This window comes from Cannabis sativa, chromosome 5 (genome assembly GCF_029168945.1).
Source record: "Cannabis sativa cultivar Pink pepper isolate KNU-18-1 chromosome 5, ASM2916894v1, whole genome shotgun sequence".
In the NCBI taxonomy this organism is placed as follows: domain Eukaryota; kingdom Viridiplantae; phylum Streptophyta; class Magnoliopsida; order Rosales; family Cannabaceae; genus Cannabis; species Cannabis sativa.
In genome coordinates this window covers 15,120,910-15,142,590 of record NC_083605.1, presented here as the reverse complement: position 1 = coordinate 15,142,590, position 21,681 = coordinate 15,120,910, and the positions used below count along the sequence as shown (strand labels likewise).

General features: G+C 32.0%; 1 protein-coding gene across 1 annotated transcript; it reads right to left on the bottom strand.

The window, feature by feature from the left end:
- Positions 1-251: 251 nt before the first annotated feature.
- Positions 252-1,472, bottom strand: LOC115717438 (uncharacterized). The gene has a single exon (XM_030646424.2). It carries the CDS (start codon positions 1,114-1,116, stop codon positions 748-750), a length of 369 nt encoding a protein of 122 aa, XP_030502284.1. The 5' UTR covers positions 1,117-1,472; the 3' UTR covers positions 252-747.
- Between the last annotated feature and the right edge of the window lie 20,209 nt (positions 1,473-21,681).

Sequence of the window (21,681 nt, the reverse complement as noted above, 5' to 3'; positions counted from 1 at the left end):
AAATAGAAAAGGAAAAATTTAATATCAGGAAACAGGAAAATTAATTTATATAATCTATAAGTGCCATCACAGCATGGCTGATCAGATATACTTTTCAATCAAACAATTAGTTGGAAGACTCTTATCCTTCCAACCGCCATAGTTTTAGTTTTATACATATATTTATTTTGGGTACATATATTGTTCATTTCATTTATTTTTGTTCTTTCTGCTCCAAATTAAAAAAGGGAAAAAAATATAAAATAATACAATTAGAATCCTACTTTGTTCTTAAGATAACCGTTTCTTTAATGTTACACCCGCATAAACTCCAATAAATATATTTGAATAAAATCACTTAATTAAATTAACAATAAACATAAAAAGCTCAACTACATAACAATTATTTCAAGCTTTAAACGAGAATTTATAACTAAATCACAAATCAAACAAATATCTTTTTTTCAGAAAAAGAAAAGAAAAATCAAATTTTATTTCGTTTGGGAACCAAGAAAATTGAGAAACATGATCATATACAATCTTGAACTGGGGGACCTAATAGAAAGATCCTCTCTAATATTCCAAGACTGAATTTGAGATATTACGTAACAATTTCCATCTCTATCTATTTTTTTTTTCCTTTTTCAATTTTTACACATTAAAAAAAATAAAAGAAAGTGACAAGAAAATCGACTCTCTCTATCGGAAAACTGACGAGTATATATGTATGTATGTATATGATACAAACCGGAGCCCAGAAAGATGATTCTAGTCGAAGCGTTTAGAAGGGGTAATCTTGATAACAAGGCCGGGGAAGACATCATCCGGGTCATGGATATGTGGGTTACGCTCCACAATAAATGGGTCGCTGCACTTGTCGCTGATGGTGTGGAGTGTTTCCCCTTCTCCAACGACATAAATCTCATCGCAGGGTCGATCCAAGAATCTGTTCCCTCTGAATGAATCGTCAGAATTAGAGCTCTGGCGCACCGAGGCCACCAAGATTAGGCTAAGTAAAACCACTGCACAGTACCACGAGGCTCGGTCAGCTACCGTCCCTATCGGCGACGAAGAAGACGAAGACGACGTCGTTGCTCTTCTTGTGGTTATTTTAGCAGAAGTAGTATCGGAAGCCATATTGGAACTGAATGATATCTGGTGAAACACGAGGAATCTAAAGAAGTATTTATGGGAAGAGGGAAGTAATATTTGCGTGTGTATGTATATATATTATATATTATTAGAAAGAGAGAGGTATTTGGCCGTTTGCGTTGGGAGAAATTTGGGTTCAAGTCAAGAACATGGACTTGGGTTTAAACTAAAACGGCTTAACCTTTCATACTTTATTTACATAGCTAGAGACTTTGGAAAATTATTATTATTATTATTATTATTATTAATTTCTTGGAGGGTAAAGTTCGGGGGTAATTGATTAGCTAATTTCTTTTTCAAAGATGATTAGGTTTAATATTAATTCGTTATAATATATATTTTCTTAAATTAATTAATTCGTGAAAATATTAATAAAAGGTGAATTAATTAGTGTTGGGTTTGTTGTTGTGGTGGAGTGGAGAGAGAGAGTCATTGTTTTGACACGTGTGTTTGACACGTAGTCCGAAATGGTTGCATCCAAAGTGTTGAGTTTGTTGATCAACTTGTATTTAATTTAGTAACATAATAATCATAATAATAATAATAATAATAATATTGAAATAGTGCAATGGAATGGGATGTTGGGTGTTTGGTGAGACAAGCGACTGGCTACAATATGACATATATTATCATATAATTAATAATCAATCCAAGAGTTTTCTTGTTAGATAGTTCTTAACTAATATGGAAATAAAAAATTGTTATGTGTTATAAAATTTATAGGTAACCCAAATTTCTTTCTCTGTATTATTTGATTGAAATATATAGGTTAGTTTATATTCATAATATCAAATAAAGAAACTATAGTTTACCCTATAATATGGGTTGAGCAGCAGTAAAATAGATGAGAGTAGTGGAAAAGTAAGGCGTGGGGTGCAGTTTTTGTGAATATATGTAGTGGCAAATTGCGTGAAGAAAGCGTGGACTAGTCAACTTCACCACCTCTTCCAATCCATTTCAACTGATCAAACTGTATATATACACTATCATCCCCTCCCTCAAATAATTATTTTATTCATTATTAATTGATTTCGAGATTAAAATTCATACAAATAAATCAAAAAAATATTATGTGTGTTACTTTCCTAAAATTTTTATTTTTATTATTACAGTCCCAGTTGACATTTGTGACTTAATTACCATTTATAACGATATAATTCGAATCCAATTAATCATAAGATTATTAAATTAATTACATCGACGTGTTTGACCAGGTATGGAATCGAATATGAAGTTGTTGTAATATGAGAGGTTGAATTTTGATCGGTGGCGTGCTTAAAATGGGCCATCGGGACCAAGCTGACCTAGTCGCCCACGCACCATATGCACTACTATATATATTGCTATATTGGGACCAAAGTAGAGTTCATGGAAGCTAAAAGACTTGGTAGTTAACATATATATATGCCCAAAGATATATCTAATTAAGGTGGATTTACCATTTTAGAGGGCTGGGATTAATCCTTAGAAAGATCAAAAAATGTTTTAGTTGGATATCAAAAAGGGGTGGCAGAAAAAGTGGAACACACTCAAAAAGTCTTTGACGAGAGATGTGACAAAATGGCCGCCACAAGATAAATATGAGTCACGATAAATAAATGAATTATCATAATTCTTTATACTAATCTATATGTTTATGTTGTAATCATACGTATGCATAAAAGCAAATTTAAAGTTTATTTATTTTTCTTTATGTTAAACTAGGTTATTATAATTTATTTAAAAATAAAATTTATTATAAGATTGGTGGTATTTTAATCAACTTGAAAAATAATTAAGCACAGAGATGACAATTAGTGTAATAAAATGAACTAACTAATCAAGAGAATGAAAAACATAAATCAAATTACGCCAATTTAATGAGGTTCGATTAGTTATTGGCAGTGAAAATTATCTACTTTTCGAATTTTCGGATGAAACAACCTTTAGCTTCAATCTTTATTGATTCACACTAATGTTATAATAATAATGATTTAACATCTATAAAATCACAAGAGGATCGAGTTCTATAGTCTTTATTTTTGTACAGGGATAATTTCGAAGAGGATAAATAAGAAGTTTTGAAAGTTATTTATATCTTTAGAAGAAGTTGGTATTTATAATGGTCCAAGAGTGTTGGAAAGACAGAATTGTCCTCAACTGACTTAACTCTCGAGATTGAAGCGTTAAGGAATTTACATGTTGTAACTGAATACTAGCTAGACATAACAAACTTTAACTAACATAAAAAATCAAATTTTAGTTGAAGTTAATGAAGTTAAACCGGTAAAGAATAGACTATTCCAAGAGCCCGTTAGGGAATTAGTGTTGGAATTTATTTTACCAGGATCTTAGATCTACTCACAAGTATGTTGTTTAAACACCCTAAATATGAACTTTCTAAAACGATAAATTAAACACATATAAAGTTAAGAAAACCTTACATTGATGCAGCGGAATTAATGTCTCCTTCCACTCAGATCTCTAACCCTTGTATCCTTTCTGTAGCAGAGTATAATCAAGATCTGAGCCCGAATGTCCTTCTTCTTCAAGTTTGATCCTTCACAGTCTTCCAATCTATGATTGAGTTACTACTTGCTGTGTGTGGGCACTTACTCTTTCACTAGGGTCGAAATTGATAAAGGAGAAAAGAGGAGAGAGGGTTTCGGCCAGGTATAGAAAGTGGGGAAGGCTCAGTTTTTCTGAAGAGAGAAATTTCTGTCAGATTACTAATGAAAGCATTGTATGTGACTGAGCCATCACTTTCTATTTATAGGCAACTACTAGGTTTAGGTCAGGAATTATTTGGCATTAAAATAATGAAAATATTAATTTGAAAAACCAACTTAAGTGGCCGGCCATGGTGTAGTATTGGGCCTCACTTAATTTTGCAGTTTTACCAAATTTTATCTCTATTTTCTCAAAAACGCCAATTTTCCAATTCTAACCTTTTAAATGTCAAAACTAATTATTTAATAACTAAAATAGATTATTAAATAATATTGTCATTTAATTTAATTATTAATTAGACATATAAAGTCCATTAATAAATAAATAAACCTAGAAACTCTTTTCTTTACAATTTCACTTCGCTTAGTGAAAATTCATAAAATTAGACATAGTCTAACTTTAGAATTATAATTGATCAATCACGAATCAATTAATGAGTCTTACAAGCAGAATGTTCTCAACTAGAATGGGGACCATGGATCTATATGCTGAGCTTCCAATAAGTGAACCAAATTTACCAAGTAAATTCCTACTTATTAATTCTTCGTTGAATCCACTCTTAGAACTTAGAATTGCACTCTCAGACTTATATAGAGCATATTGTATGTTCCACGATATCAATATACTATCTCATTTAACCATTGTTATAATCTTATTGTGATTTAAAGATCCTCTATATAAATGATCTACATCGAGATGGGATTTCTTTACCGTTCTCACCCCTCAATGTATTTTGCCCCTTAAAACACTTAGCTACCTGTAAATGGTGTTTAGTGATCTAATAATTAGTCAGTTAAACAAGAGCTCATCCATTTACTTCTATTTGCTAAGCTCGAAGGGAATCATCACTTGACTTCTATACACCAGTAGAAGCTATAGATTCCATATTTATGTTCAGCACTCCCACTCAATCATACTATCATGTTCCCAAAATATACGTATCACCCTGACCCAAAAGTAGGCTTAACTAATAAATAAAAGAACATGAATAGCACTCCTGAGTTGAGCCCAAGCATATCAGGATTTAGATTCTTTTAATCTTAAGATCAACTACTGATATTGACTTGGAAAGATATGTATAACGGTAAGTTTGTAATATCTTAACTTAGTTGCAATATCGGTCCAGTCCAATGTATACTCCATACATTCAAAACTAGTATACTTTACTAATGTCCTGGAAAGAACATAACACTTACTCCAAGTGTAAGTATACATCATCGTTGATTATCACATCAGTGTAAATCCAATAACACTGATGAAACAGGGACCAAAACTTTTGATTCATATGATCACAATCACATTCCACTGTGTTGACAATACTGTAATTGTGAATAAACATATGATCTGGATTTAACTGATTTTGTGTGTATGAATGTAATAAACATATTAAACATATTAAACCATTAGCATGTAAAATTCATGCAAACATCAATCACTTCAAATTTCTTATATTGATAACTAATCAGATTGTAAAGAGTTTTATTTAGGGCATAAAACCCAACAAACTCCCACTTGCACTAATATAAAACAAACTGTGCAAATAGGTCAATCTGATGTCTTGATCTTTAGATCAAGTGTAGTATATTTGAATCCACCCAAACTTCTGGAAACTAGTTCATAAATACTCTTATGAAACATCCTTTACTATATGCTTTACTCATCAAGGGATACTGAAATCTTTTCCTGTTTTAAAAGTACATCTGAATTAACAGAAGACATATCTCTCATATTTTAAAATATGTAATTGAGATAATACAGTGTAGACTTTTCTTCAGTGATATAACTTTCTGGTATTTTCAAATAGACCAAGTTACAATTCTTCTCTGGTAGAGCTTGAATTATTATTCAATAATTCCTCCACCCCCAAAGTAAGCACCATCTCATAGAATTTCGAAATTAGATGGTGAGATACAAAGACAACTGATACACAGTTCCTTAATATCTAACATATAGATCACTTTCATAAATCCTTCTTGAATATCTTCTAATGTTCCCTATTTGATTACATCTCAGATAGCTCCCACTCAATAGCAGATGTCTGGTTAAATAATACTTTTAACCTCTGATTGTTTGGAGAGTTACCTAGTTGTGACTTTTGTATTAGTCTAAAACTTTAAGTTAAGACTAAGTCATCAACATAGCAGACTAGTATTGAAGTGAAAAATACATGCCAATGATAAAGTAATCAAAATTAAGATACCAACAAATTTTATGAGGATTAAGAATTCTTGGTTCAAGTCATTCGAATGGACTGAACTAGAGTTCTTTATCTTATTCTCATAATTCTGATAAGCTATACCTATCCATGTGAATGGTTAGATTTGCTTTTCAGTAGTGTTCTTAAGTACCTATCACAAGTATCAACCTAATGAAGATGGGTATAGAACTTTAAAATTCTCCCACTCAATTAAGGTAGTGTGAAACTTTAACAAAGAACTTTCAAAGGTATCAAACTTTTACTTACAACAGTAAAAACGAAATGGAACATACAATCAAGATCAAGAATTTATATTGACGATAGCTGACTCATTATATTACTTCTATGTTTAAACAAGATATGTGTTTCATAGGGAATTGTGGAATGGACTCCTCCACCCCTAAGAATATACATATAGGGTACTATGGATAACCTCCACCCCTAAGTATATAGAGATTATGATCCACCCCTAAAGGTTGTAAAGATCATGATTCTCTTAGTGTGATAGAGTTTATGTGGAGTTGAATACTATCCAGAGTTCATTAGATATAAAAGATCGTTGAACTGCATAGTTTTCTTAACTTTTCTCCACCCCTATCAGATCATAAGATCCTTTTATTAAACAAATTCTTAATAATTGTATGAGAATTAACAATTATTGATAAATATAAAAATAATTTCTAGTGTTTATGTAATATAACTCTATGAAGAGTTGTAAATATTATAGAATTTGCATCAATAATAAAAACATTTACACATAAAAACATACAAATATAATGTGGTAATAATTGATGAAGATAAAATTAAATGAAGCTCAATCTCATAAATTGCAATAGTGAATTTCGAAAATAAAACTTTATTAATATAAAAAAAAGTATTGCAACAATATGAGAGAAATAGGGATAAATATCCCTGACTAAAATTTGAAATCCAAATTGTGTTTAAACTAAAACAATTAATTCAAAAAATTGAAGAGCTTCATCTTCATCTGCACGATTTCACCCTTGGTCCAGCTTTCTGATCCAACTCAATTGAGTTCAAGTAGCTTGGCCTATAAGAAGAAGAAAACAAATAAACAAAGTTAGTCCAGAATCATAAATCCAATTGGATAATAATTCACTAAAACTCTTAAAGTTTATAAATGGAAATACCTTGTTTCTTTGCAAGAAGTTTAGGACACTGGGGTTTCCAATGACCTTTCTCATTGCAGTAGAAACACTTTCCTTTAAGTGTAGCATCACGGAAGGAGCAGCCTTTTTATTGGCTTTTGTTCGCTTCTTGGTGTTGTGCCACTTCCTCTTCGATTTGGGCTTTGAAGCAGAGGCAACATTTGCTTCAGGTTTTATCGTCCCATTACCATTCCTAGGATTGTGAGGTTTACTCCCTTTCTTCTTGGGTCCTCCAATCAAATTTTCATAAGTTTGAAGGTCATTGACTAATTCATGAAAGTCAATTTCCTTCTTATTCATGACATAATTTGATGTATATGGTAGAAATGCTGGAGTCAGGCTATTCAAGATAAGACTAACTTGAGTAGCACTGTCCATTTCAGCACCATGATCCTGGGCTTCTTGGAAATAACTAGACATGAGGAGAACATGGTCACGCACGTTTTGATGAGGTTCCATCCGTGCATTAATGTACTTCTTAGTCGCGTCAAAGCGTGACTGAAGTGATGCCTTACCGAATAGCTCATTTAACTTCGTCATAACTTCAGCAGCCTTCTCGGTTTTAGAAAACCGAGTTTTGAGGGTGTCAACCATGCTAGAAAGCATAAAGTATAGAGCTTTGTCATTTGCTTTCTGCCAACACTCATACTTTTCTTTCACAGCTTTGGATGCATTGTCCCCAGGCACTTCAGGTGACGGCTCAATTAAAACAAACAAGGCACTTTCTCCTATGAGAGCAATATTAATGTTCTCATTCCATTTATTAAAGTTAGATCCATTCAGCTTGTTTTCAGTCAACAGTGATAACATGGGATTCATTTTGATAATACAGGATACTACAAAATAATAGAAATCAACAAATAGAAATTAATAATGGTTTAACACACAAAATCAATTCAGAAATTATAAGCACATAGCAAGTAGGAATGATATGAGAAAATACTTAAAAAATTCAATCTTAAATAATTTCCAAGGTTTTCAACAAACTGATATCAGTGTCCCGTTTAGGCGAGAGTCAAAGCTACCATCCATTGAATAGAGTTGTCAGCTCATCTAAAATGTTAAACATTCTAGCAACCTTTTATTCGATCAAGATTGGAATCCAGCGTTGTCCCGTTTAGGCGAGAGTCAAGGTTATTCTATCTTATGAGCTTCTACCATTGTTTCGCAATTTGCAAGTCAAATATGGTCGCCACCATTAGGGTGATCTATACCATATAAAACACTTACAAACCACTTATCATGCGAGATTAAACGGTGCAAAATTGCTAATGAACGTTCCTCCATTAGGGAGGATTACTCACTAAAACAAACGCGGTGTAAAACCCACAATGGAGATCGAATATCTTAATAATAATAAAGCTCATTCTTTAAAATGTATTTTCTGTATTATTCTAATAAATAAATTCTCATTAAATTCAAAATTAAGAATTAAAATTCAAAAATAAGAATTTAATATAATATTTATAAAATTATACTTAGATGGTGATTGAAATAAAATAAATTATTTCCATCTTAGTAATAATCTTAAATATAAATATTAAGGAAATTAATTTAAGTTGAATTAAATTAAATAACTAGCAACTTATAAATTTCCTTTGAGAATATATTTATTGAGTTCGAAAATTTAAAGTATATAAAAATACAATTTTCGAAAATAATAAAAATAGAAAAGAAATACTTCATGCAAAAAATATCACCTATCTAGACTTTCTTTTGACTAGTTAATTCAATTTCTAATAATATATATTTTAAATTCATTTATTTTAAATTAATCAATTAAATGAAAAAATCATTGATTGAAGTTGGCCCAAGAATTAATTAAAATAAATAATTAATTTACAACTCAATCTATTTTTCAAAATAAAAAATTCGAAAATATTGCATAATTAAAATGCAATTTTCGAAATTGATTAAGAAAATAAAGGAAAACATATATATTGAAAATTATTTAAATTTAAGTTGAAAAATTAAATTTCAACCTAAAAATAATTTTCTATTTAATTAAGTGTCATGAAAAATCAATAAATATTTAAGTATCATGATGAAAATCAACTTAGATATTTAGATTCTTCAAGTTAATTAAATGTATTAAATTCAAGAAATAATAATTAAGTGTAGAGAAGGCTTAATTATTTATTTCTATTTTAATACTAGGAAAAATATACTTAATAAAATTGTACCAAAATTAATTATTTAAATAATTAATTTCACAGAGTATAATTTTCCTATTTAAACATTAGAAATAATAAGTAGTCTAGAAATTACTATCTAGAAAATATCTTATTTGACTAAGTATCTTTTCAAAAATTTGAAAAATATCTAATTTAAGTTATATAGAAAAAATCTAAAAACTTAAATAATTTCAAATTTAGATTTAATTAAATATCAAAATTAAGTTGTAACCACTTAATTTGAAGATATCTTTTTAAAGTTAATATTTGAAAAGATATTAACCAAAAAAATATCTAAAATATTCCATTTTAAGTTAATATTTGAAAAGATATTAACTTAAAAAATATCTTAAGAATCTTTAATAACTAATGCCTAGGATTCCTCAACTTGATTTAAAATTTAAATCAAATATTCAAATTTAAGTTAGATAAGAAAAATCAGTTGATACAACTAATTTATAACTTAAATAGGAATATTTAATTAAATAAGTTCCAGAAAGAATCTTAGTTAGTTAAAATTCTATATTTAATTAAGTACAAGAAAAATACAAATAGTTTGTCTAGAATTAATATCTAAACTAAAAGTGTTTTTCTTAAAATTAACTTTAAAATATTAAAATGAAAAATAAATTTTCATATATTTTAAAAGTTAATTATGTTGCTAATTCAATTTTATTAGGTCAAACTAATATAATTAACCTAGTACAGTTATTCAAATCAGGCAAATGGGCCTTCACAATTGGGGTAGTTCATGTGAGGGGGTGCTGGGTTTAGTATGTCGTACCCACTTCTATGGCTCCCAACTCTCACACGAGGCCCAAAAGAGAGGAATTTAACCTTAAAATAAATAACTGTTATTAATTGAATAGGTCCAATAACTAAATGGACCTAAATAAAATCTATCATGGTATGACATTTTATTTAGCAACAACCTATATGCATCTATATAATAAAATAAACACATAGGCTCACACAGGCACACTTTGGATGGGTCCTATCATGTTGCTAGGTCATACACAGATGAAAGAAGATTGTAAAATTTACCTGTTACAAATTATTAACTTGACCAAGGGAGCCATCAGATCATTAGATCTGGCAAAAGGTAACAATGGCTATTTGCAATCAAGTAATAATAGGTTTTGAAAACTTACACACAAGCTAAAACCACATACTCCTGCAACAAGGTTATCTGGATAGTTGGAAGTAGGATTTATTTAATTTTAAATAAACAATTTCGAAAAACAAATAATTAAATAATTAAAAAAAATTAATTTTCGAAAAAAAAATTTAAAAAAAAATATTTAATTAGTTTCGAAAATAAAATAAAAAATAAATTTAAATTTCGAAATTATTTAAAAAATAAATATTTAAAATTAAACCTACTATTTTGAAAAATTAGGTTTCAACCAACCTAAATATCATTTCAAAATTTGCTAACTACTTTTAAAAATTAAATGTTATTTTAAAAATAAAAAATAAATAAAAATTAGAAAAGATAAAAGAAATATCTTTTTTCAGATTTTAAATTTAATTTAAATAAATAAAATAACAAAATTTAAAAGTTAGCAAAATATCTTACATCTATTTAAAATTACATGATTATAAATATCTTATTTTAAATTTAAATAAGGTCAAAATATTTAAAAAAAAAATTAATTTAAAAATATATATAAAATTTGACCTTAAATTTAAAAATAAGATAAGATATAATCAAATTTAAAAAATAAGATAGATTTTTAAGCAAGAAGATAGATACTAATTCTATTCGAATTCAAATTACACTAATATCTTGAATTAAATTTAAAAAAATATTAAATTAATTCAAAATGATAATTAGAATTGAATTAGGAATAGTAATAGTATATATACAAAACTATACAAAAAATCGGAAGTTAATTCCATGAAAAAGCATGAAAAATTGAAGAAAAACGAAAAAAATTGTGAGCTGTACGGACAGTTTTCGCGATCGCAGGAAAATTTCAGCAGAGCCTCGATTTTTTCAAATCTTCAAAAATTCATAACTAATTCAAATAAAATCGAAATTGAGTTCTGTAAAAGGCTAACTTGCTTAATTTTTTCCATACTATCCAATAAAAATAATTCCAGAAACAGAATCGCAATTATTTTTCACGAAAATTTACAAACATCAATCAATCTTCAAATAACACTCAATACAACATGATACCATCCAAAAACAAACAAACAATCGTTTTAAAGTCCAAATTTCATGTAAGTAAATCAATTACCATGGCTCTGAGGCCAGTTGTTGGAATTTATTTTACCAGGATCTTAGATCTACTCACAAGTATGTTGTTTAAACACCCTAAATATGAACTTTCTAAAACGATAAATTAAACACATATAAAGTTAAGAAAACCTTACATTGATGCAGCGGAATTAATGTCTCCTTCCACTCAGATCTCTAACCCTTGTATCCTTTCTGTAGCAGAGTATAATCAAGATCTGAGCCCGAATGTCCTTCTTCTTCAAGTTTGATCCTTCACAGTCTTCCAATCTATGATTGAGTTACTGCTTGCTGTGTGTGGGCACTTACTCTTTCACTAGGGTCGAAATTGATGAAGGAGAAAAGAGGAGAGAGGGTTTCGGCCAGGTATAGAAAGTGGGGAAGGCTCAGTTTTTCTGAAGAGAGAAATTTCTGTCAGATTACTAATGAAAGCATTGTATGTGACTGAGCCATCACTTTCTATTTATAGGCAACTACAAGGTTTAGGTTAGGAATTATTTGGCATTAAAATAATGAAAATATTAATTTGAAAAACCAACTTAAGTGGCCGGCCATGGTGTAGTATTGGGCCTCACTTAATTTTGCAGTTTTACCAAATTTTATCTCTATTTTCTCAAAAACGCCAATTTTCCAATTCTAACCTTTTAAATATCAAAACTAATTATTTAATAACTAAAATAGATTATTAAATAATATTGTCATTTAATTTAATTATTAATTAGACATATAAAGTCCATTAATAAATAAATAAACCTAGAAACTCTTTTCTTTACAATTTCACCCCTGCTTAGTGAAAATTCATAAAATTAGACATAGTCTAACTTTAGAATTATAATTGATCAATCACGAATCAATTAATGAGTCTTACAAGCAGAATGTTCTCAACTAGAATGGGGACCATGGATCTATATGCTGAGCTTCCAATAAGTGAACCAAATTTACCAAGTAAATTCCTACTTATTAATTCTTCGTTGAATCCACTCTTAGAACTTAGAATTGCACTCTCAGACTTATATAGAGCATATTGTATGTTCCACGATATCAATATACTATCTCATTTAACCATTGTTATAATCTTATTGTGATTTAAAGATCCTCTATATAGATGATCTACATCGAGATGGGATTTCTTTACCGTTCTCACCCCTCAATGTATTTTGCCCTTAAAACACTTAGCTACCTGTAAATGGTGTTTAGTGATCTAATAATTAGTCAGTTAAACAAGAGCTCATCCATTTACTTCTATTTGCTAAGCTCGAAGGGAATCATCACTTGACTTCTATACACCAGTAGAAGCTATAGATTCCATATTTATGTTCAGCACTCCCACTCAATCATACTATCATGTTCCCAAAATATACGTATCACCCTAACCCAAAAGTAGGCTTAACTAATAAATCAAAGAACATGAATAGCACTCCTGAGTTGAGCCCAAGCATATCAGGATTTAGATTCTTTTAATCTTAAGATCAACTACTGATATTGACTTGGAAAGATATGTATAACGGTAAGTTTGTAATATCTTAACTTAGTTGCAATATCGGTCCAGTCCAATGTATACTCCATACATTCAAAACTAGTATACTTTACTAATGTCCTGGAAAGAACATAACACTTACTCCAAGTGTAAGTATACATCATCGCTGATTATCACATCAGTGTAAATCCAATAACACTGATGAAACAGGGACCAAAACTTTTGATTCATATGATCACAATCACATTCCACTGTGTTGACGATACTGTAATTGTGAATAAACATATGATCTGGATTTAACTGATTTTTTGTGTATGAATGTAATAAACATATTAAACATATTAAACCATTAGCATGTAAGATTCATGCAAACATCAATCACTTCAAATTTCTTATATTGATAACTAATCAGATTGTAAAGAGTTTTATTTAGGGCATAAAACCCAACAATTAGCTGCTAGTGTCAATACTTAGCAGCCTTAGGCAATGCCTAAACTTGCTAATAGGAACCCATTTAATGAACATGTCACCTGGATTGTCTTTCGTGTTCACTTTGCTTACTTGTACTTCATTGCTGTCAGTGATGTCTCGGATGAAATATATCTTGATGTCAATGTGTTTTGACCGCTCATGAAACATTGCATTTTTCATCAAATGTAAGCCACTTTGATTAGTACAGTATACTGTGATGCTTTTTAAATTGAAGCAATGTTCCTTAGTTAAACCCTTCACCCATATGGCTTCTTTAATTACTTCAGTGCCTGCCATATACTCTGCTTCAGTGGAGGACAGAGCTACCACCTTTTGAAAGGTTGATTTCTAACTTATGCATCCACCTTGAGCTGTAAAAACATAACTTGTAAGTGATCCCCTAGTGTCTATGCATCCAACATAGTCACTGTCCACATACCCTGCAACTTCTTCTTTTGAATTACAACTAGCATAGTATGCTAAACCATTGTCAAGGGTTCCTTTAACATACCTCATTATCCATTTAAGAGCTTCCCAGTGTTGTTCTCCAGGGTTAGAAATGAACCTACTTCTAATGCTCATGGCATGTGCCAATTCTTGTCTTGTACAAACCATGACATACATTAGGCTTCCCACTGCACTTGCATATGGCACACTATCCATGACCTTTCTTTCATCTTCTGCTTGAGAAGATTGATCATTTAAGAGTTTGAAGTGAGCAACCAAAGGAATGGCGACTAGTTTGGCATTGCTCATGTAGAATTTGCTCAAAACCTTTTCCAAATAGGTCTTTTGTGATAGATAGGTCTTCTCAGATCAATTTTTTGTGATTTTTATACCAAGTATCTACTTAGCATCACCCAAATCTTTTATTTTAAATTCACTACTCGAGAGACCTTTATAACCTCTATTTCTGTCATGCTTTTCCCAACAAATAGTATGTCATCTACATACAATTTAGATTTATGCCGTAAAAGTAAGTTATTAATAGTAAAATATTAGAGAATATATGAAATACAATTATAAGATAAATGATACATTAAATATAATTGTATAGTTATTACATATCTAAAAATTTCTCATTCATATGGAGAAGGTATAATCTTGCAAGGAGGTATAAGAGAATTAAGATTATACAACATGAATAAAACAAGTCGATAAAGTATTAAAGTAATGTGAATCTTTAATATGGAACTGCTAAGTACGGTTTACTATACACTATACTTCTAGTGTGTGTGTAATTTTGATTCGGATCACATATGTGGATAAACATGTAGTAAAGGTGATGTTTATAATTTTATTATGCATTACTGGATCGATATGTAATTATTTACCGAGATTTTTAGAAACCAAATATTTAAGAGCTAAAGAAATAATTGATTGCAATAACAAAGAGACAAGGTTTATTATGTGGTTGAGGTATTTACGAACCTTACTCCACGAGTCAGTCTATTAACATCTAAGGGTGATATTGATGTGTTTACAATACTTTTACAGGAAACTCAAACTCTTTACCCTTAGTTTCTTTTTGAAGAAGAAGAAGATCAAGGGTAATCTTAGTAGAGTTTTTGCTATGTGTTTTGGCTTGCCCATTTTTCATGAGAATAAAAGGGTATTTATAGGCTAAGTGCCGGGTATGGACAGTCAATGAGCCACCTAAGGTTTCTGCTCAATTTTAACTATTACATGCAATGTTAGAGCTGGCCAAAGGATCCCATGGGAAATATAATGGTTGTGCGTGTATCAACTTGATAGCGGGGAGCATTTTGTACCACTTGGACACGTATCACGTAAAGCTTTAACCTTTAAAAGTAGGGGCCATGTGTCGCTCAAATCTCGTTCCTTTACGAGTAGGAGTCTGCAACATCCATCTGGTAAAAAGGTGGTGGTGGTACGCGCACTACTATGCTCGGATGTAGGAGACAAGATTTGATCTTTGTCAGAAAAAGCATAACCGTCATTTGGGTGACCTAGCATGTACAAAAGGTCGACTTCCACAACACTTAATTATGGTCGATATCCTCTTTAAATCCCTTAAATGCCTGACCGGATATCATCTGAGCGAGCTTCCCTATTAAAACCTTCTGGGTCCGGGAGAGATGCTTTGCCTTCTGCGTTTGGGAAGCCAGGGTAGGTATGAGTAATCTTCTGCATGCTTTCTGTCTGGGATGATTCTTGGATAGAGCAATATCAAAGGAGTTCAATTAAGGAATGATTAAATTGTTCCTTCTCCTTAAATGGCATGTGTCATACCTAGCAGAAATACGGATAACATTTACCCCGTCAGCTCTCAGGACGTAATGGGGTCTGAGAGCTTGTAGTACTCCTCTGCTTCTTTGTGACAAATTTATGACACGTGGTGCTGGCTAGAATCGCAAATGTATCTCATGAGCTATCATTGATGACAAAAAGTTTATGCATCCCTCGGGTTTTGTAATTTAGTATCATCGCCAATATCCACTCACGGCTCTCCAACACGTGGTTTTCCGATACCCAGTCTAGTCTCTCTAATGTAGTGAGTATTGGTACTGTTAGTTTCTTGTGTGCCTGGGGTGACCCTAGCCATAGGGGTTGTTACTCCTGGTCTCGCTGATGGAGGAACTTATGGAGGTAGAGGATTGGTTGGATCAAGATTCCTCACCGTAGGGTTTCTTGGATTACCAAGAGTTTGCACATTAGGATCCGTAACCATTGGATTGGTTGAATCAGTAGATTTAGACTGTCTTGTAGTCACAACCATCTCTTAACGATTTAAAGAGAATCAAATCGATAAAATAATGCTCTTTTGCTCTTAATGAAAATACCAAAATATTAGCCTCCCTTTTAGCCAACGATGCTGAGTCAATTAAAGAGATAAGATAATAATTAATAATTAATATATTTAAGCAATAAGAACACTAGAATTTATAGAGACTCGGCCCTGTGATTATGGCAATATCTTACTCTTTTACTTGTATTACTTTGGAGAATTATCAAGATCACAAGGAGTTTGTCAAGTGAGTTTCTTAATAATTCTTAAGAAAAGTTTATAGTTATCCAGACAATGTAATGGCTCTCTAAAAAAATTAGAAATCGGATCCCTAAATAATAAAATGGCTCCACTATTTATAGAGAAAGAAATACATCAAATTAGTTTCCCAAAACAAATAGGAATAAAAGAGGAAACTAAGTTAGTTTCCTGTTATCTCTTTACAATACGTCTTAATCTCACAAAAATAATGATTTGAACGGGAGATATTTATGGGAAATATCTTAAAAATTGTGCTTAAGCTGCGTTTACCCTACTCGGAGTACTTGGCTTCACTGTAAGGCTGGAAGCTGCTTGGACGGTAGCAATTATCCTGTTTGGATGTTCTATGCTGGTCTTTAGACTTTATCATTTTTGGACATGAATCATCCTAAATAGTACATTGAGGGAAATACTGTCCGTCCAAGTTTCAGAATGTTCTCCACGTGTCACTCATAATAACACCACGTCATCTTGTGGGGAAATGAGGATAACATTAATTTTTTTTCATTACAATTTATGGTGTCGTATAAAAATAACAGGAAAATAACAGACAACAATACAACTAACAAGAAAACAACAAGAAAAAAATAGGTAAATAATATGAAAACACTACAATGTGAAATGATAGTCCATATTTTTGTTAAAAAATTATAAACCGCAAAAATGTAGGAAAAATCTATAGTACACCCTCCTAAAGGGGTGTTTTGGTAGACACTCCTATCTATTTCGACTGTTATCTACGTTATAATTATTTAGGACCATTGGTAAACTCTTAAGAAAAATTTAATAATTTACAATGTCGAAATTCAAGCAATAATTGCGCGTATAAGAAAAAAAAATCATGTGTGCAAAAAAATATTCAAATCTTAGAACATCTCTAATGGAGGCACTATCTATTTGGCACATTTTTTTTACGAAATTTATTCCAATGGTAGAAAATCCTAAAAGTTGCCAAAAGTATACACATTTCTTTTGATTTTTTTATGACAAGTGTTTTTTTTACAAAACAAAATAATAAATAAAATGAAAGAAATGTTGACATGGACGTTGTTTAATAATGGCAACACTTACATTGATTTTGCTTTTACTTTTATTGAAATTTGGACAAAGCTCAATATGTGTCATGTGCATTTTATTGAGCAACTTTCATAGAGATGCTCTTATTTTCGACATATAAACCATTATATTTTTTAAAAATTTACAGGTAAGCCTAAATAAGTACGACATACACAATAAAAAAAGTTTGTGGTGGCTAAACCCTCCTAACTATAATTTCACTTGCACTTAAACCTCCAAATTCAATTTTTGGTGGTGGAACTCTCTAAACTATTAAATTGTTAGCAAATTTAAGGTGTCATATATTCACCATAGTTAATGGTCAACGTAGATGACTTATGTGTACACTTTTATACACGTGACACATTTATATTAATACACATAATGTTATTATTTAAAAATTATAAAAAATCCATTTTAAAAGTTAAAGTATAAAATTAATAAAATAAAATTAAATAAATTATTTTTTTTACTTTTTAAGAATTATAAACTTATTAAAAAATAATTAAAAAGAGTTTAACTTTTTCTCGTGACCCTCTTTCCCACTCTCTACTATATCATCGTGTTCTTCCTTGCCAATGGGCCGACCACGACATGTGCAAGAAACAATGATGACAATGACAACATGCACGATCCTCTATCCTTCCCCTCAAACCAGTGGAATAAAAAGCCTCTAAGGTTTCATTTGGTACATCGTATTGTATTGTATTGTATTAGATTAGATTATACTGTATTGTATTGTATTGTATTGTATTGTATTAGTATTATTTAATACAATAATATATTTGATATTGACTTTTATTAATAGCTTCTGTAAAATTATAATATATTTTCAATAAACTCGATCCCAACACCAACTCTAGGTCGGGTTTGGGTTCGGTCTAGGTTTGGGGTCTGGGTCTTGTCTCTCGAGTCCGGTTCGAGTCTCGTGTCCCGAGTCTAGTCTGGTCCCGAGTTTGGATATCGAGTTTGGGTTAGGGTCTCAGATCTATCTCCAGTTTAATCTGGGTCTGGGTCTTGCGTCTTGGGTCCTAAGTCTGGGTCTCATGTCCGATCCCGAGTTCGGGTCACGTGTTCGGTCCCAAGTTCACGTTCGAGTCTCGTGTTCGGTCCTGGGCTCGGGTCCCAGGTCTAGTTCTGAGTCCCACGTCCGGTCCTAGGTCCCGTATCCGATCCAGGTTTGAGTCTCGAGTTTGGGTCCCGGTCCAGATCTAGGTCTTGGGTCTCGGGTTTGGGTTGAGGTCCATGGTCCAGGTCCCGGGTTCGGTTCTGTGTCTAGGTTCCCGAGTCCCGAGCCCTGTTCCCGGTCTGGGTCTAGGTCTAGGTCTAGGTCCCAAGTCTGGGTCCCAGGTCTCAGGTCCCAGGTGTGGGTCTGGATCTTGGGTCTTGGGTCTCAAGTCAACGTCCAGTCCAAGTTCGTGTCCAATCTGGGTACGGGTCCCTGGATCCAGGTCGAAGATTAGAGTTGAACCTAGATTCTTTGTAAAAATTATAATACAAGTTAATACAGACCATTGGTTATGTACTAAATATTACAACTTACATTGTATTAAAAAAAATTATCATAATAATTAATACAATACATTGCTTTATCTAAATATAGTATTATTATATTCTTTAATACAATTAGACCCTTATACGACCTACCAAACGTGCCCTAAAACTGTAAAATTAGCCTTAAATCAATTAATACACAACAAAAATTAGGGAACTCACAGACTCTAAAATGCAAAATCAAACACATATATCGAGTCTCATCAGCGAGTTGAGTGTAATTCAATGGTTAAGAAATTTCTTTTTGGGATTGGACCGGCCACAATCGAAGAAGTCGATAATGGCTAATATGAAGATCTCAACAACGACAACGAATGGTAAAAAAAATTCGGACAAATCCATTATCCCACTGCTAAAGAGCTTCATCTGTGTTTTTGTTCGTTCATACAAAAGGATGAGTATCAAGCTAAAATCAGATAAAACCTAGACATGAAATTGAAAAGAGAAGAAGAAGAAAAATGAGTACTATTAACTAACTAGTGTTTGTTTTTACTATTTTAGTTAGTTTTCTCAACTAAGTCTCTTTTGCCTTGTAATACTGTGATAAAAATAAAGGGATTGTGCTCATATTTTGAGCTAAGCTTTTCAGCTAAATTCTCTCTATTTCTTTCCTATTCTCTCTGAGTTTTCTTTCTTTTTGGTTTCTACCATTTTTGGTTCAGCTTGTTTAGCTTCTACATGGTATCAGTTGCCTTCAATGGAATCGTCGATTCCAATCTCTGATCCTGCTCCACAGACGGTCACAGCACCTACACTAGATCGGTCTGCTCAATCTTTCTATTCTGCTTCCTCTGCCTAGAATCCGCTCCCTAGTTCTCTCTCTACTTCTCTCACGATCAAGCTTGATCGTGCCAACTTCCTTTCATGGAAGCCTCCTCAGTTCTTGATCAATGGTGGAATCAATCCTGCTTATCACCAATGGAAGAAACATGATCAGTTGCTTTTGTCATGGATTCGTTCATCCATGACTGAAGGAGTTCTTACTTCAGTTGCAAATCACCACACCTCGTCTGTAGTTTGGCGTGCCCTTCAAGGGAGATTTTCTAGCCAATCTCGTGCAAGATTACTCCAATTGCAAGGTCAGTTTTCCAATGTCAACAAAGGAAATTTGTCTATATCTTATTATGTTGATAAATTTCAGTCTCTTGCTGATTCTTTGATCATTGCTGGATCTAACATAAGTGAGCAAGATATTATTCTTCAGATCTTGAATGGATAAGGTGCTGAATTTGATCCTCTTGTCTCTAGAATTACTTCAAGAAGTGATTCTTTGACACTTGATGAGGTTCAAGCCTTACTCATGTCTCATGAAAGTCGGTTAGAGCATCACAACTCTATGATATATCTTTCAATGAAACTTCAGGCCAATCTTACAGTTGGCAACAATAAATCTAACTCAAGGAGATACATTCCACCACCTGCTCGAGGAAATAACACTGAATCTTCTTCAAGTAATGTTGGAAGGGGTTCTACTCATGGTTCTTTTGTCTTTTAGACTAGGCTCATTTGTCAATTATGTCTCAAAAGTAGACACACTGCTGCTGTGTGTCACTATCACTTTGACAAAAACTTTATGCCTCCAAATTTTGCCCCTCCTCGAGCCTATCTCACTGAGCTTGAAATGGATAATGACCATCAGGTACCTAATACTACTGTCTTACCTGATTTTGGAGATGAAAATCTCTGGTTTGTTGATATAGGGGCAAATGTTCATGTCAGAAATGGTTCTGAGTCTCTTGATGCCCCCACTCCCTATGTTGGCACTGAGACACTGTATGTATGTGATGGTAAGACTCTTTTAATAACTCACATAGGATCCACTTCTTTGTCCTCCCCCAATTCTCATGCTTTACACTTAAACTCTGTTTTAAATGTGCCTGCCATTAAAAAGAATTTAATTAGTGTGTCTAAGATAATTCATGACAATAATGTGTACCTTGAATTTCACAAGAATTGTTGTTTTTTCAAGCACAAACTCAGTGTAGTTGTTCTTCTCAAAGGACCAATTAAAGATGGCCTCTATGTGCTTGGTGATTCTAGTCAAAGCTCTCATACTCTTCAATGTAATCTTACCAAATTGTCTCAGTCTACCACTGTCCCAAATTGTAATAATTGACAATGTTGTTGTAATAATCTCACTGTTAACTCAGTAAACTCTTGTAATGTGCCCCGTATCAAAAAAGAAACTACTTCTATCTATTCTTAACATTGTTCTCCATTTGTTTCATTAACTACTTTTAATCAAGATATTAATACTTTGCATCAAAAATTGGGGCATCCTTCACCTCCTACTCTAAGCAGAATTTTAAAAACTATACAACATTTGGGTACTTTAAAAGATTTACAATTCTATGTTGTATGTCGAAAAGGCAAGAGTCACAAACAACCCTATCCATTGTCCATCAGTCATGCTTCACAGCCCCTTCAGTTAATTCACACTGATTTATGGGGTCCTTCTCATGTCTCATCTCGAGAAGGTTATCAATAT

Bases quoted from the DNA above. Each gene is read 5' to 3' on its own strand.
- LOC115717438 (XM_030646424.2), bottom strand. From the start codon at position 1,116: ATGGCTTCCGATACTACTTCTGCTAAAATAACCACAAGAAGAGCAACG.